The sequence below is a fragment of the Geotrypetes seraphini genome, chromosome 7 (genome assembly GCF_902459505.1).
Source record: "Geotrypetes seraphini chromosome 7, aGeoSer1.1, whole genome shotgun sequence".
In the NCBI taxonomy this organism is placed as follows: Eukaryota; Metazoa; Chordata; class Amphibia; order Gymnophiona; family Dermophiidae; genus Geotrypetes; species Geotrypetes seraphini.
The window spans coordinates 160,097,955-160,114,223 of NC_047090.1; the positions used below are offsets into that span (position 1 = coordinate 160,097,955).

The window sequence follows — 16,269 nt, forward strand, 5'->3', positions numbered from 1 at the left end:
TTTGTAGGAAGCCTCAATTTTCAGAGACTTAAACCCTTCCCCCTCTTATCTCATCACTGTCCCTCTAAGCATCAGTCAGTCTTAAAGCAGCCAGGAACATCTGTAGAGGATGAGAACAAGAGAGAGAGAGGAATGGGGACACTCTCTGACAAATAAGTCTATTCTGCTCATATAAACAAAAGAAACAATGAAAAATGAAAGAATAGGTATTTACCGTATTTTTTGCTCTATAAGACGCACCTGACCATAAGACGCACCCACTTGTAGTCCCGTGAGAACCGTCGGCAGCCATTCAGAAGCAGCACATTAATGCTTTATGTCCCCACATTTATATTAAAAACACACACAAATGAAAATGGAAAAAAAAAATCTCCAAATCTTATCAATACCTGATTCTGTCCCCAATCCACCTCCTATTATCCTTCCCCCCTCCTCCAAACACCCTCCCACTCCCAACGTTTGAAACTATCTACTTGGGTAACTTATTCTTCAATAGCCTCAATGTGAAAAAAAATCTATAAGTTTATAACTACTAATAACAGGAAGAGATTTTTATCTGGTTTAAAGAATGAGTGTGTTACCCGTCATGGTGGAGTCCTCAGCAATTTCACGGACCAGACGTTGGAAGGGAAGTTTGCGAATCATCAGCTCAGTGGAGTTCTGGTAACGCCCGATTTCACATAGGGCTACTGTACCTGGCCTGTAATGATGTGGTTTCTTGAGGGGGGCTTTCTTCCTTGTGGCTTTCGTGGCCAGTTTCTTCCTTGGTGCCTTACCACCAGTGGACTTAAGGGCAGTTTGCTTGGTACGAGCCGTCTCCCTACAAGCTGCTCTCTCTTAGATCTCGTGCAGTAGCTGTAGAGTGCGCGAGCGGCTGGGGCGGTGGTTATAGAGAGCGCGAGCAGCTGGGGGTGCGATGATGTCTCTACTGCAAGCTGGCTAGCTGCAAACACAATTTGTGCGATGGCTGTAGAGAGAGCGAGTGGCTGGGGATGCGACGGTGCCTCTGCTGCGGGCTGGCTAGCTGCAAACTCAGTTTGCGGGGTCATTTTAAAAATGCACGGGTGGTGGTAAAAATTGTAACTTCGCTGCATAAGACGTACCGATATTTCCACCCACTTTTGGGTGGAAAAAAAGTTTGTCTTATGGAGCGAAAAATATGGTAAACATTAGAAACCTGAACGACAAAGTAGTGCTATAAGGAGACATAGCCTGCACTGTTGGAACTGGTGCCTGAACTAGAGACCCCACAAAACTAAGTGATAAACCCAATTTGATGACACTCTTATAAAGGTTGGTCAGGAAACAGAAATCCAGCTTACCAGTATTTGGAAAGGCAGACAATTGACGAATCAGTAAGGAATAGAGCGAGTTACCGGAATAAAGTGTGGATTTACAAGAAAGAAGATTAGCAAAGGTAAGAACCTAATCTTTCGTTCTTGTGTAATCCTACTTTATTCCGGGACCAGTGAGACGTAACAGAGCAGTCCCAAAAAATCAGGATGGGATTGATGAGCCTGCTGCCAAAACAGAGACACCAAAAGCAGCATCCTGCTTGGCCGCCACATCGATCCTGTAAAGCTTGGTGAACATATGCAGGGAGGACCAGGTAGTGGCCCTGCAAATCTTGTCCAGAGAAACAGCCGACGTCTTTGCCCAAGAGGACAAAACACCTCTGGTAGAATGAGCCCGCACTGCAAAGAGGGGCTTCTTTCTGGCCGTCATGTAAGCCACAGAAATGGCCATACAGATTCATCTGAAAATGGCAGTCTTAGAAGCTGGCCTATCCTTAAGGGCCCACCAGAACGAACAGATGGTAAGAGAGGCGAAACTCGTTGGTGACCTCCAGGTACCACAACAAGAGCTTGCACACATCCAAGGACCACAACGCCTGGTCTTGCTCCCTAGATCTGGAGGAAGCAAAAGCAGGAAGCCAGACCTCCTGATTCACATGGAAAGTGGAAACCACTTTCAGAAGAAAAGCAGGAATAGCATCACACCAGAATCTGTAATACGCAGAAAAGGATCCTGGCAGGAGAGCCTACGGGCTGAGGTAACCGGGAAGACCATCTTGATTGTAAAATCCATAAGGGATGCCTGCTCCAGAGGCTCAAATGCCGAATGAACCAGAGAACGGAGAACCAGGTTAAGATTCCAAGTCAGACAGGGAAGGTGCAATGTAAGCCTAAGTAGCAGAGTGCCCTGTATAAACGGGCCACATCTGGATGACCTGCCAATGATCCCCTCAGAAGAGGAGGACCCATACAAGAAAGACCGGCAATCTGCAACCCGAAGACAAGCTACCGTTAGGCCATCCTGCAGAAACTCCAGATCACGAGGAACCGATGGAACAGACGGGTTCACCTGCCTCAGTTCACACCAGGTCTGATAACATCTCCAAGCCTTCACATAGGCAGCCACTGTGGATTTCCTTTTGCTGTGAAGGAACGTGGCAATCACAGTCAAAGAATAGCCCTGGCTAGTTAAGGTTGTGCGCTCAATAGCCATGCCATAAGATCAAAGTGGTCTGGATCCTGCAGCGCAACTGGACCTTGTGTGAGGAGGCGAGAATGACAGGGTAGCTGGAGCCGAACCAAGTCACCATACTACGGTCGCCTTGGCCAATCGGGTGTGACCAGGATCACCGGACCTCCATGGGCCGCTATCCATCTCAACAGATGCCCTATCATGGGCTACGGGGGGAAGACATATACGAGACCTCCCCGTGGCCAGGGCTGAACCAGAGCATTCAGGCCTGCGCTGCTGGCCTCGTGATGCCGACTGAAGAATCAATCTGCTTTCTTGTTGGCCGCAGTTGCCATGAGATCGAATGTGGGGTGCCCCCACTGAACTACTATGCAATCGAATGCTCTTTGAGACAGAGACCACGTTCTGGGATCCAGAGTCTGACGACTGAGAAAATCCGCTTGAATGATGTCCACTCCTGCCAAGTGTACTGCTGACAGCGTCACAAGGTATCTCTCCAGCCACCAGAAGAGAAGCTGAGCCTCCACACTTAAGGAGGGACTCCTCATGCTCCCCTGCTGATTGACATAAGCGGACTGCTCGATGAAGGAGACAACTCTTGAAGTGGAGAAGGGCCAGCCAAATTGCCTGAAGCTCCAGGCGATTGATCAACCACTTGCGCTCTGAGGGAGCCCCCTGGCCCTGAACAGGACATACACACCGCTCCCCAGCCTTTAGGACTCACGTCCATAGTCCGAATCACCCAATCCGAGATCTGGAGGGGAAAGCCCCTGGATAGCGAGAAGGGTCGCAACTACTATGCAAGACTGTTCCATGCCACAGTCGTCCAGGGCAGGGGTGCATATAAAAGGTCCTGCTGGGAATTCCAACGCGAAAGCAGAGCACCCTGCAGTGGATGCAGATGGGCTCTTACTCAAGGGACCACATTGATCACTGCTACCATGGTTCCCAGAACCTGTAGGTACTGCCATGCCCTTGGGACCAGAGTGGCCAGAATGTTTCTGATAATCTGATGGAGCACAGGCAGGAACGATATATTCTGTCCTATGGGAAATCGAACTCTTAGGTATTCCAAAACCTGTGTCAGCTCAAGGAGCCTCTTCCTGAAATTGATCACCCAATCCAGGCCCTGCAACAACTGTACCACCTGTTGAACAGTCTGATGCCCCTCTGACTCTGAGGGAGCTCTGATCAACCAGTCTTCCAGATATGGGTGAACCAGGACACCCAGGACTTCGCACTAATCCGGATCCTGTAGATCCACTAGATCTGTCTTATCTGCAGCCACTGCGGTACCCCCCTCTGCGAAAGCAGAGGTATGGAAAGTGTATCTTGTACAATCGCAGGTACTACCGGCTTACTTGCTAGCACCCCCAAGGGGAAGACAAGAAAAAAAGATTTGGGTCCACAGGAGCAGGGATCCCTGTGACTGGCATGGAAGCCTGCACAAGGGAAACAGGCAGAGACTTTTAACCAAGTATGCCTGATAAAGCATATTAATAAAATCCAGGGAAAACCTATCCTCTGTGGTGGGAGCTGACCCCTGCATATCAGTTTTGGACTGTTTGGAGGATTTATGTGGTTTATCTCCCAAGATGTGCTTGCGTTTTGCTGTAGTGTCACCTGTGCACTCCCCAAGGCCCCCCAATGCTATTTTCGGGAGTTGGGGAGTTGGGGGGCAGAAGGCACTAGAAGACCCTCTTTGGAGGTTTGAAGGCAGTGAATTCAGGCTAACCGCTACACATGTGGAACATGGCTGCACATCCGACAGCCATCCACCACAAATGAGGCATGAATCCATGACACCTGCCCTTGGGAGGTCATCTATGTGGTTTTCTTTCAAAAATGAAGCTGGCAAGTATTAAAAAATTACTTTAAAATCAAATCTGGAAAAATACAAGATGGCCAAGGGTGCCTATTTTGACTAAGAATAGCCTGGGAAACACACAAAAACTGTGATCTTAGGATTTAAGGGTTGGGGGTAGGGCATGCAGGGAAACCACCCAAAACCCCTTAAGACCCCCCCCCCCAAAAAAAAAAAAAAAAATCTCTGATTCAGGCTGTCAGCTTGTACTCACAGAAAAATGTGCTGACTAGAAAATACTGCAGACAGAACTGAAACAGCTCACAGGAAGATCTGCCTCAAATAGCTGGACTCAGTCTTCTGACTGCCCCACACTGGCCGGATATCTCTGCTACCCTCGGACATGCTGCGCAGACGCCTGGTGGAAGAACCCAGCCTGGCTCCGATCCCGGACGCGCCTCCACGGAACCATGCAGCCTGCACTCAACCCACTAGCGGATGAACCCGGGGTGAGCAAGCTCCCAAGGGAATAGTCCCTGAGTCCCGATCTGATGTGCAGACTGTCCAGCTGTTTACTGACAAGCAGGGAACCCCCCCCCCCAGAAGCAAACTTTTCCAAAGGTCTGCAATCTCCTGCAGTCAAAGCTGTCTCTGCAGGGAGCCTCCACAGCATGAGGGCGAAAACCGTGAACCCAAAGACTGAAATTACACAAAATAAAATATGTGCAGAAAAGACAAGCTCCAACAACCTGGCTTGTAGGAAGAAAAACTGTTGCTTACAGGGACAGTGATGAGGTAAGAGGGGGAGGGGTTTAAGTCTTTGAAGTTTGAGGCTTCCTACAAAGTCCTGGCAGGTAGATGGAAATATCCCACTGGTCCCGGAATAAAGTGGGATTGTACAAGAATACAAGATATGTAATCAATCTACTTTTGTACCAAGTGGCCAAATCAGAGTCCATAATCTGATTGTTAATTTCACTATCATTCTCTTACATGCATTTTAGAAGATTAGTGAAAATTTGGAAAATGATTATTATATGGTTTTAATTGATTGTAATGTGCTGGCTTTATCATTTGTAAATCAGAGGATTGTGAGATATCTGAAATTTATGAATAAAGTTTTACGTTATGTTAAATGCCTTAATCCAGGCCTGGTTTTACCATCAGCCCCCCCCCTCCCCCTCAAAAGCCAGGAATGGCTATAGCCCATTGGTAAAAGAACAGCTACAGTGGTGGTGCAACTTGACAACTTCTGCTTTCAATACTAGCATCCAGGGTAGGCTGTGCACCAAAATACCTTTTAAAATTCCTCTCCATATCAGTATTGTTTACTGAACAAGATTCTTGATGGCATCTGTGAGTCTCAGTGATGCAAAAGAGAAAGACAGGAGCTACGTCTTAATGTGTGCACTGAGATAAGGAGTTCTACCCAAGTTTTTAAATGAAAACAATATTAATGGGTACAAAGATGTAGGCATGGTCCAAGAAAAACTGCTAAAAGAGCAATCTTGAGCCCATCACCATATGAAAGATCAGAAAGGACATTTCAGCACTGCTGCAGATTTGGTTACAGAAACACAGTAGATTATTTACTAGCCCCTGGATGGCCATTTAAGAAAAGCTGTTAAGACTTGATTGCACTCTAGTCTTCTTTCAATTGGAGTATAAATATATAATCTCAGGGTTCAATTATTAATTTGCTAAAATAAAACAACAACATGGAAATAATTGAAGTTTCATACCTTGTACAGCAAGTAGCTGCTCTTCAGTGGTCCATCGAGCATTAAATTTTTGAACAACCTAAAATTATGAACAGTACAAACAATTTTATTTCCAAAAGTTCCAACTGAAAGTTGGATAATGTTACTTCAAAACATATCAATTGTTTATTAATTAATGTCCTAAACAACGCTGGCATTTACAAAGCTGCAGTACCGCGGGCTGGCGAGTTAAATGCTCCAACGCGCACAGAATTCCCTTGAGCTTAGAGGGTAAACTACTTATAGAAACAGTATTTCCCATTTTCTCTGACACCCCTGATAGATAACCCACACTTCCTTAATAACTTTATGCCAATACACCCTCTCTACTGACAGCGACTAAGCCCAGTGGGTGCCCCTCTCCCAGAAAGCCCAAGTAGCTGAAGTTATGAAATAGAAAATCACATACCCTAACCCAGTTTAAAAGAAAACAAAGTCATTAAATCATGTGCCTTGTCTAATCCACCAGTCTGATACCAGAAGAAGGCAAGTGATACAAACAAGAACTCCCAGCACTTTCCCCCCCTGGTATTAGCTTATGGGAAACTATAAAAGAGGAGGTGCTGAATTAGGAAGCAGGGGCACTTTAACCATTTTGGAGTCCATTTTCAAAAGAACTTAATGCAGTTGGCAGTGGGTGCTGACCATAGCCAAGGCATGGCCACCAGGATGGTCTCGGGGCTCAGGGGTCTCCCATATGAAGAAAGACTGAACAAATTGCAGCTCTATACTCTCGAAGAATGTAGGGAGAGGGGAGAAATGATTGAGACATTTAAGTACATCACGGGACGTGTCGAGGTGGAAGATGATGTTTTCTTTCTCATAGGTCCCTCAGCCACAAGAGGGCATCCGCTCAAACTCAGGGCAGGGAAATTTCATGGCAACGCCAGGAAGTACTTCTTCACAGAAAGAGTGATAGATCATTGGAATAGGCTTCCAGTGCAGGTGATTGAGGCCAGCAGCATCCCAGACTTTAAGAATAAATGGGATACCTACGTGGGATCACTACGAGGGTGAAGATAAGGAATAGGGTCACTAGGGTATAGACTTAAGGGGGTGGGTCAGTAGAGTGGGCAGACTTGATGGGCTGTAGCCCTTTTCTGCCATTATCTTTCTATGTTTCTAATATTAAACTGCTGCATGGTTAACACTTATGCAGATCAAAATGGGGTACTCTGGGGGCTGGGTCTCAAGTTAGGCAGAAGCAGTGAAATTCAGCGGCTCTTCACATACATACAAACAAATCAAGCCAAAAGCAGAGAGCTACTACTGGCTGTTTTGAAATATTCAGTGGTTTTTGTTTTGTTTTTTTTAGCCTGACAACAGTGTAAAGAGAGAAAGAACTGAATTGGAATGAGAAGGGGAAAGGAGCAGTTTGGAGTAGGGAGAAACAGCTTGTCTCTCTCTGGTTGTTTGGTGGGAGCTGGCAGTGAATTTCTCTAAGCAGCTGGCTACTTCTATACATATAGCACTGGGGATCAGTGACCCAGAACCCTGAATATACTGGTAAAGGGGGAATTTTTGTTTGCCTTCTTTTTACCTGATAGTGTTCTTCTGGCTTGCCTCCTGTAAACATAACCAGCCATAGAGTACCATAGGAAGACAGGTGTTACAGTAATAACTTTTCAAAATGACAGAGATATAGTGAAAAAGCCACCAATATAACACATTCACATAAGCAGTGCAGGGTGAAAACAACACAAACACAGGCCATAAAAATAGGAGAAAAAGGAGAAAAAAGCCTCAGAAACACACCCTCCCACTCCACAGAAGTGGCTTAAGGTGGTTGGTCTTACTGTGCAGAGAGACGCGTTTACGAGTCCCATGTCAAAGTTTTTGATCGGGCAGGCTACACCCTGGAGAAGCAGAATTGTGAAACGCTGGCCACCGATTGTGGAGAAAAGTTTAACTTCCTTACCTTAACTTCCTAACTATTGCACCGCACAGAGCCTATAAATATTTCAGGCGAGCTTTTTTATGTCATATGAGGTTTGTGCCAACCACCTTTGTTTTCACCTTACACTGCGTATGTGAATGTGTTATATATTATCAACAGTAGTAACTTTTGCCATGGAACATGACTGCAATAGCATTCTTAAACTTTCCTTTAGACTTCTTGACACAATATTTTTTGGCTCAAAAATCTTAAGAACATAAGAACATAAGAAGCGCCATCTCCGGATCAGACCTTCGGTCCATCAAGTCCGGCGATCCGCACACGCGGAGGCCCTGCCAGGTATACACCTGGCTTATTTTATAGCCAACCATATCTTTATATGCCTCTCTCAAGGAGATATGCATCTAGTTTGCTTTTGAAGCCTAGGACTGTCGATTCCGCAATAATCTCCCCTGGGAGAGTATTCCAGATGTCAACCACTCTCTGTGTGAAGCAGAACTTCCTGATATTAGTCCTGAACTTGTCCCCCCTTAGCTTCATTTCATGTCCTCTTGTCCGTGTCAAATTGGACAATGTAAATAATCTCTGCTCTATTTTGTCGATTCCTTTCAGTATTTTGAAGGTCTCGATCATATCCCCACGCAGTCTCCTCTTCTCAAGGGAGAACAATCCCAGTGTTTTAAGTCGATCCTCATATTCCAGTTTCTCCATACCCTTCACCAGTTTAGTCGCTCGTCTCTGCACCCTCTCCAGCAGTTTTATATCTTTCTTTAGGTAGGGAGACCAATGTTGGACGCAGTATTCCAAGTGGGGTCTGACCATTGCCCTATAAAGCGGCATTATAACTTTCTCCGATCTACTTGAGATTCCTTTCTTTATCATGCCCAACATTCTATTTGCCTTCTTTGCCGCTGCCGCGCATTGTGCCGACGGCTTCAGGGTCCTATCTATCAGTACACCCAGATCCCTTTCTTGTTCACTTTTTCCCAGAGTTGCACCTGACATTCTGTACTCGTATTCCTTATTTTTACTGCCTAAATGCATTACCTTGCATTTCTCCACGTTGAACTTTATCTGCCATTTCTCCGCCCATTTTTCTAACCGACACAAATCTCTCTGGAGTTCCTCACTGTCCTCCTGCGATCTGATTGCCCGGCAGAGTTTTGTGTCGTCTGCAAATTTGATGATCTCACTGGATGTTCCGTTTTCCAGGTCATTGATATAAATATTAAAAAGGATCGGCCCAAGTACCGAGCCCTGGGGTACACCACTAGTCACTTTCTCCCAGTCGGAAAACTTCCCATTAATGCCCACTCTCTGCTTCCTGTTATCCAGCCATTTGCCTATCCATCTTTGTATATCTCCCTCTATGCCATGGCTTTGTAGTTTCCTGAGAAGTCTTTCGTGTGGGACTTTGTCAAATGCTTTCTGGAAGTCCAAGTATATTATGTCCACCGGCTTTCCACTATCAATTTGCTTGTTTATGGTCTCAAAGAATTGGAGTAAATTCGTCAAACACGATTTCGCTTTCCTGAATCCATGTTGACTGGGTTTCATCAAGTCGTGTGTGTCCAAGTGCTGAACTATGCTATCCTTGATCAGTGATTCAATCATCTTGCCGGGGACAGACGTAAGACTCACAGGTCTATAGTTGCCCGGTTCTCCTCTCGATCCTTTCTTGAAAATTGGCGTGACGTTCGCTTTCCTCCAGTCGTCTGGTATCTGACCAGTTCTGATTGACAGGTTTGCAAGTTTTTGCAATAACTCTCCGATTTCAACCTTCAATTCCTTCAAAACTCTCGGGTGAATTTCATCCGGTCCAGGGGATTTGTCACTTTTAAGTTTGTCGATCTGGTAGTATATCTGATCTAAGTTCACTTCAACTGTGGTGAGGCTGTCCTCTATTTCTCCTGTAAACAGTTTCTCCGCTTCAGGTATTGTTGAGGTGTCCTCCTTTGTAAAGACGGACGCAAAGAAGGAATTTAGTTTGTCTGCGATTTGTTTATCTTCCTTGATGTACCCTTTTCTTCCCTTGTCGTCCAGGGGTCCCACTGCCTCTTTTGCAGGTTTTTTCCCTTTCACGTATCTAAAGAAGGGCTTGAAGTTTTTGGCCTCCCGGGCTATTTTTTCCTCATAGTCCTGTTTTGCATCCCTCACCGCCTTGTGACATTTCTTCTGTTCATCTTTATGTTTGTTCCAGGCTTCGGTTGTCTTCGTGCATTTCCATTTTTTGAAAGAGTCCTTCTTTTCTTTTATGGCTTCCTTCACCTGTATGGTAAGCCATGCCGGTTCTCCTTTGCTTTTAGTTCTCCGATCTTTGGAAATCCTCGGAATGTAGAGATCTTGTGCTTCTGCAATAGTATTTTTCAATAGGCACCATGCCTGATCTACTGTTTCAAGTTTGTCCACCATCTTCTCGAGTCGTTTCTAGAATATTTCCAGATTTTACTAAAGGTACACAAATGAGACGGAAGTCCTTTGCCCTAGGGTTTTGGCCCTGGGGGCTGAATTTGTTTTGCATTTTCCTTATATTTGTTTGGTGGCTTTTTAGGGTAATCATTTTCAATTTTTTGATCCTAAACAACTGGATGATTTTCTTAAGGCTAGAGAGGATGTTAATGCAATTGTACAGGGACGTTATCGTCGCTTTATGGGATGGCTTGGGAGGACTTTGATCTGGATATCTCTACAGTTTAAAATATTTCCTTTGTTTATTGTGTATATCTTGCATCCATTTCTTCACTTGTAGACAATTTAATAATATATTTTTTTTTTCTAGTTTTTCTCTCTTTATTAACTGTATTCAGGATTATTATTTCTAGGTTTCTGAATATCTCCATGGATTGGTGATATGTTAAATTGGAAAAAGAATTAAAAAAAAGAATTATGTTTAAAACATTGTGTTTATTTCTCAAGGCTTTGAAAAAGGGTGTTCCAAACTATCTTTCTGACATGTTGAAACAGTGCATTCCTCAATGTTCTTCACAGCGTCTATTGCTGCAACTTCCTGCACTGTCACAGATTAAACTGACATCTACTAGGAACAGTCTTCTGTTATGCTGGCCCTAAGTTATGGAATTCTTTGAAATGTCTGAGATTTCTAGTTATCTCAGCTTTCACAAAGCCATGAAAAAAGAATTAGTAAAAAGCCAAGTTACTAAGGTGCGCTAGTGTTTTTAGCGCATACACTAAATTACCGCATGCTAAACTGTGCGGTACGCTTCTAGAATAACACCAGCTCAGTGCTGGTGTTATTCTGCGTGTTAAGGCTCTAACACACCTTAGTAAAAGGAGCCCTAGATTTTGAATTCTTACTGTTGTTGGCAATTATTATTTTCACAAAACAACCTAAAAAGGCTAAATCATAAGTAGAAAGGGATTCTACTCAGAGCTCAAGGAGAGTGTTTTTGAAAGGGTCTCAAGTGCTCACGGTTAAGAGCTCGATGTGTCTTACAAGCTAATAACCTTCAGGTGAGCTATCATCGATCTTTTATTCACTACTCCAATTTATGCTCTGTAGTATCAGAAACCCTCTATAGCTAATTTTAATATTCAGAAAAAATTTTTATATTTATTTAAATGTAATACTTCTATGAAATTCTAAAATAGAACTGTCGGAATTGAACTTCACTTAGCTATAGTAGCAAGATATCAAAGTGACCTGTCGGAGTTAATAACTTCCATATATAGGTCTTAAATTACTTAGCTTCAATAGCAAGATGTCATAGTGGCTACGGAAGATCTCCGTTTCGCTCTTGTTAACTCAAACAGAGCTTCATCAGGAATTGTGTGTTTCACAATTTTTTGAGGATATTTAATTATTATTTTCATTCAAAATTGTTGTATATGATGAATAATGTACTCATATGTTAGAAACATAGAAATAGACGGCAGATAAAGGCCACGGCCCATCCAGTTTGCCCACCCCAATGACCCTCCCTATCTATCTCTGCGAATAGATCCCACATGTCTATCCCATTTGGCCTTAAAATCTGGCATGCTGCTGGCCTCAATGTTGACAATTCATTGTACATTGCTGTAATACTTTGTGCTAAGTGGTATATCAAGTAAATAAATCAAATCAATCCTAGTGTCAGTTGGCATTGATGCACCTAAATTTATAGATATGAACAATTTTGCCAGGTCGCTTCTTGGGTTGATTGGCCAGCCCAGTTGAATCGCGTCCCTATCTACTTTGCATGCGTTTCCCCTCATTTGCATGCACGGCGAATCGCAGGAGAGGTTAGTGAATCGGACTGGAGGGAAATCTGGTCGCAAAGGGGTCGCAAACTGATTGGAACACGATTGGTTTGCCTGCCCTATGTGTTCATTGATATGTGCATAACTTCAGTATAAAATTATGAATAGAACTAGGAGACATACCCATGCCCCTTCCATGCTCCTTCCACATGCACGCCCCTTTGCGGTTATGCATTAATGCTCCAACGCACTATTTTACAGATTATTGTAAGCATATAGTGCACATATACACATAAATGCCAATGATTTCAGCACTTATGTTTATATTATGCACATAACTACATGCAGTTATAGAATTGTCCTTCATAATAATTTATTAAAAAACCCATCTAAAAGCATCATATTAATCAATCAAGCTAAATCTGGGACAGAGTACAACAAACACAGAAAACAGTTAGATTCCTGAATTATAGGCTTGATTTAAAAATCAAGTTTCTAAAAAGGGAAATTTTAAAAGGTGTTTTACGCAGAGAAATTGCTTTTTATAGAATTGTGTAGGATATAAGGAGGAAATTCTATAACCAGTGCCTAAATTTAGGCATCGGTAGGGGACCTGCCAATGGTCAGAAAAGGCAGGGTTGAAGCACCTTAATAAAAGGAGGTTGAAATGGCCGCTGGAATCGCAGCTAGGAAGCCATTTTGGCTGTGGAACACCAAAGTTAGGCATGGCCAACTCCCAAAGTGGTGCTAGGCGATCTAAAGCGGCTACCCAGCCATGAATCATGCCAAGATAGGCGGCTAAAATGTAGGCCTGGGAAACCCTGGAAGCTAACATCCCCGTCAGAAGGGATGCCCAATCCCTCCTGCCGGCACCTTTCCCGAATATCCCCAGCAGGAGTGATGCTCAATCCCAACTGCTGTCAACACCCGTTAACATCCACGGCAGAAGGTATGCCCAATGCCTCCTGCAGGCAGCTCCCCCTAACAGCTGTAGCAAGAGGGATTCCCAATCCCTCATGCCACCAACCCCTGCTAACATCCTCAGCACCCCTCCCAAACACCTGCATCTTCCCCATACCTTTTTACAGAAGGCCGGCTATAGGGATGCCCACTCCCTCTGGCCAGCAGACCCGCCTCTTCCGAATGGCGTGCCTTCTCCTTCCTGGTGCATCCTGGGATGCACTGGGGAAGGGCCTAAGGCCTTGATTGGCCCAGATGCCTAAGGCCCTGGGTCAACCGGAGTCTTAGGCCTCCTTCTCATTGCATTCTGGTATGCACTAGGAGTGGCCTAAAACTCTAATTGACTAGATCCCTAAGGCCACTCCCATTCACCCAAATAGCAATTTTTAAAACTAGTTTTATTACAAGATAATAGAGCATACAACTTTGTAATATATTGGGTAAAGTCATTACAAAACATATGGTCATATCCAAACCATGAATAATATACTAACACACCCAAACACCACTCCCCAATTTTCCCTTGCCCCCAAATATACAGGTAGTTCACAACGACTATGTGGGTCCCGTTAGCTTCTGAAGTTTATTTTAAAAATTGGCTTCTAGCCGTAGGGGAGAGAATCCCTAAATATGGTTCCCAAATCTTCAAAAAGTCCATACGTCTAAGACGAGATGAATTAGCTGCCTTGGATTCCCACAGGTTTGTTTTACCAATACCAGAAAGATGGTGGGCTGTCGAGCAACCAATGTTTAAGAATGCATTTCTTTTCCAGGATATAACATTTTCTTAACAATGATGCATTTCCTCTCTCTAAAGAGTCATAAGAACATAAGAAATGCCTCTGCTGGGTCAGACCCGAGGTCCATCTTGCCCAGCAGTCCGCTCACGCGGTGGCCCAACAGGTCCAGGACCTGTGCAGTAATCCTCTATCTATACCCCTCTATCCCCTTTTCCAGTAGGAAATTGTCCAATCCCTTCTTAAACCCCAGTACCGTACTCTGTCCTATAACATCCTCTGGAAGCGCATTCCAGGTGTCCACCACACGTTGGGTAAAAAAGAACTTCCTAGTATTTGTTTTGAATCTGTCTCCTATCAACTTTTCCGAGTGGCCTCTTGTTCTTTTATTTTTTGAAAGTTTGAAGAATCTGTCCCTCTCAACTCTCTCTATGCCCTTCATGATCTTATAAGTCTCTATCATATCCCCTCTAAGTCTCCTCTTCTCCAGGGAAAAGAGACCCAACTTCTCCAATCTTTCAGCGTATGACAGGTTTTCCATACCTTTTATCAGACGTGTCGCTCTCCTCTGAACCCTCTCGACTAACGCCATATCCTTCTTTAGGTATGGCGACCAATACTGGACGCAGTACTCCAAATGTGGGCGCACCATTGCCCGATACAACGGCAGGATAACTTCTTTCGTTCTGGCTGTAATACCCTTTTTGATTATACCAAGCATTCTATTTGCTCTCTTAGCGGCCGCTGCACACTGTGTCATCGGCTTCATTGTCATGTCTAGCATTAACCCCAAGTCCCTTTCCTGGGTACTCTTATTCAATAACATCCCTCCCATTGTTTAACAAATATCATGCCCTCTATGTTAAGCGGAATTGGGTGCCCCAACATGGATTGCAGGAATTCTTTTATATCATTCTAAAAGGACTGTATCTCTCTACATTGTCATAACCTATGACAAAATGAGTTTTATCTGCCTCAAGACATTTCAAGCACTTTGGGGTATCAAGCCTGCTTTTGAGAAAAGTAAGCGCCTATGGAATGTACAAAAGTGGCGTTCCTATAAATCACTTTTGGAATTCCTGCAACAAGGCTTTGAAATGTAGTGATATGGCCTGGTCTACCAAGATCTCTGCTCCAATTATCCACCACCATTTCATAACTCTTTGATGGCTATCTAGCAGTGTGCGAAAGCAGGACACTGATATCCTCTCTAAAGGTTCCTTAGCTAAAAATTGGTACAATTTAGTCTTAAATTCAAAGGACAGGCTGTGCACCAGTAGGAAGGGTAAATAATGAACTAATTGAAGATAGGTGCAATGATCTTTAGGCCAGACTGACCAAACACACTGAAAATCTAAAGAGTTTAGAAAAGTACCATCCTCCCTCACACATGCTCAACATAATGAAGCCCCCTGGCCCTCTATCTCTTGAACGTCACATTGTATAATCCAGGAAGAAAATCTCCACTGCCAACTATTGGCAGAAGCACACTAGAGTGGAGGTCTTGGCTCCAGAATGGCACCAGTTGTCTCTATAAAGGCCATATGGTTCTAAATAATAAATTGTCCTTGATATATTTAGGTAACTTCAACAACTGTGCATGCAACAGATAATTAGGGTGCCATGGATAAAAAAGCACAGTTACTTACCGTAACAGGTGTTATCCAGGGACAGCAGGCAGATATTCTTAACGTATGGGTGACGTCACCGACGGAGCCCCGGTACGGACATTTCTCAAGTAGAAAGTTCTAGTTGTCCGCACCGCGCATGCGCGAGTGCCTTCCCGCCCGACGGAGGAGTGCGTGGTCTCCAGTTAAGGTAAGCCAGCTAAGAAGCCAACCCGGGGAGGAGGGTGGGACCTAAGAATATCTGCCTGCTGTCCCTGGATAACACCTGTTACGGTAAGTAACTGTGCTTTATCCCAGGACAAGCAGGCAGCATATTCTTAACGTATGGGTGACCTCCAAGCTAACAGAGAGGGAGGGGGGATGGTTGGCCATTTAGGAAAATAAATTTTGTAACACAGATTGGCCGAAGTGTCCATCCCGTCTGGAGAAGGTATCCAGACAGTAGTGAATAGTGAATGTGTGAACTGAAGACCAAGTGGCCGCCTTGCAGATTTCCTCTATAGGCGTGGAACGGAGGAAAGCCACAGAAGCAGCCATAGCTCTGACCCTGTGGGCCGTGACAGCACCTTCCAGTGAGAGGCCGGCCCGAGCATAACAGAACGCAATACAGGCAGCAAGCCAATTGGACAGCGTTCGTTTAGAGACAGGACGACCCAGACGATTAGGATCGAAGGACAGAAAAAGCTGAGGAGAGGAGCGGTGAGCCCTAGTATGGTCAAGGTAGTAGGCAAGGGCACGCTTACAATCCAGCGTGTGTAACGCCTGTTCCCCAGGATGAGAATGGGGCTTTGGGAAG

At 44.5% G+C, this 16,269-nt stretch overlaps 1 protein-coding gene across 5 annotated transcripts in view; it reads right to left on the bottom strand.

Moving 5' to 3' along the window:
- RCOR1 (REST corepressor 1) overlaps window positions 1–16,269 on the bottom strand; it is a 266,962-nt gene that overhangs the window by 23,651 nt on the left and 227,042 nt on the right. For all 5 annotated transcript variants that reach the window (XM_033953340.1, XM_033953343.1, XM_033953339.1 and 2 more), the window contains exon 10: window positions 6,034–6,091. In XM_033953340.1, coding sequence (XP_033809231.1) covers window positions 6,034–6,091 — 58 coding nt within the window. The remainder of the gene's footprint in view (window positions 1–6,033; window positions 6,092–16,269) is intronic.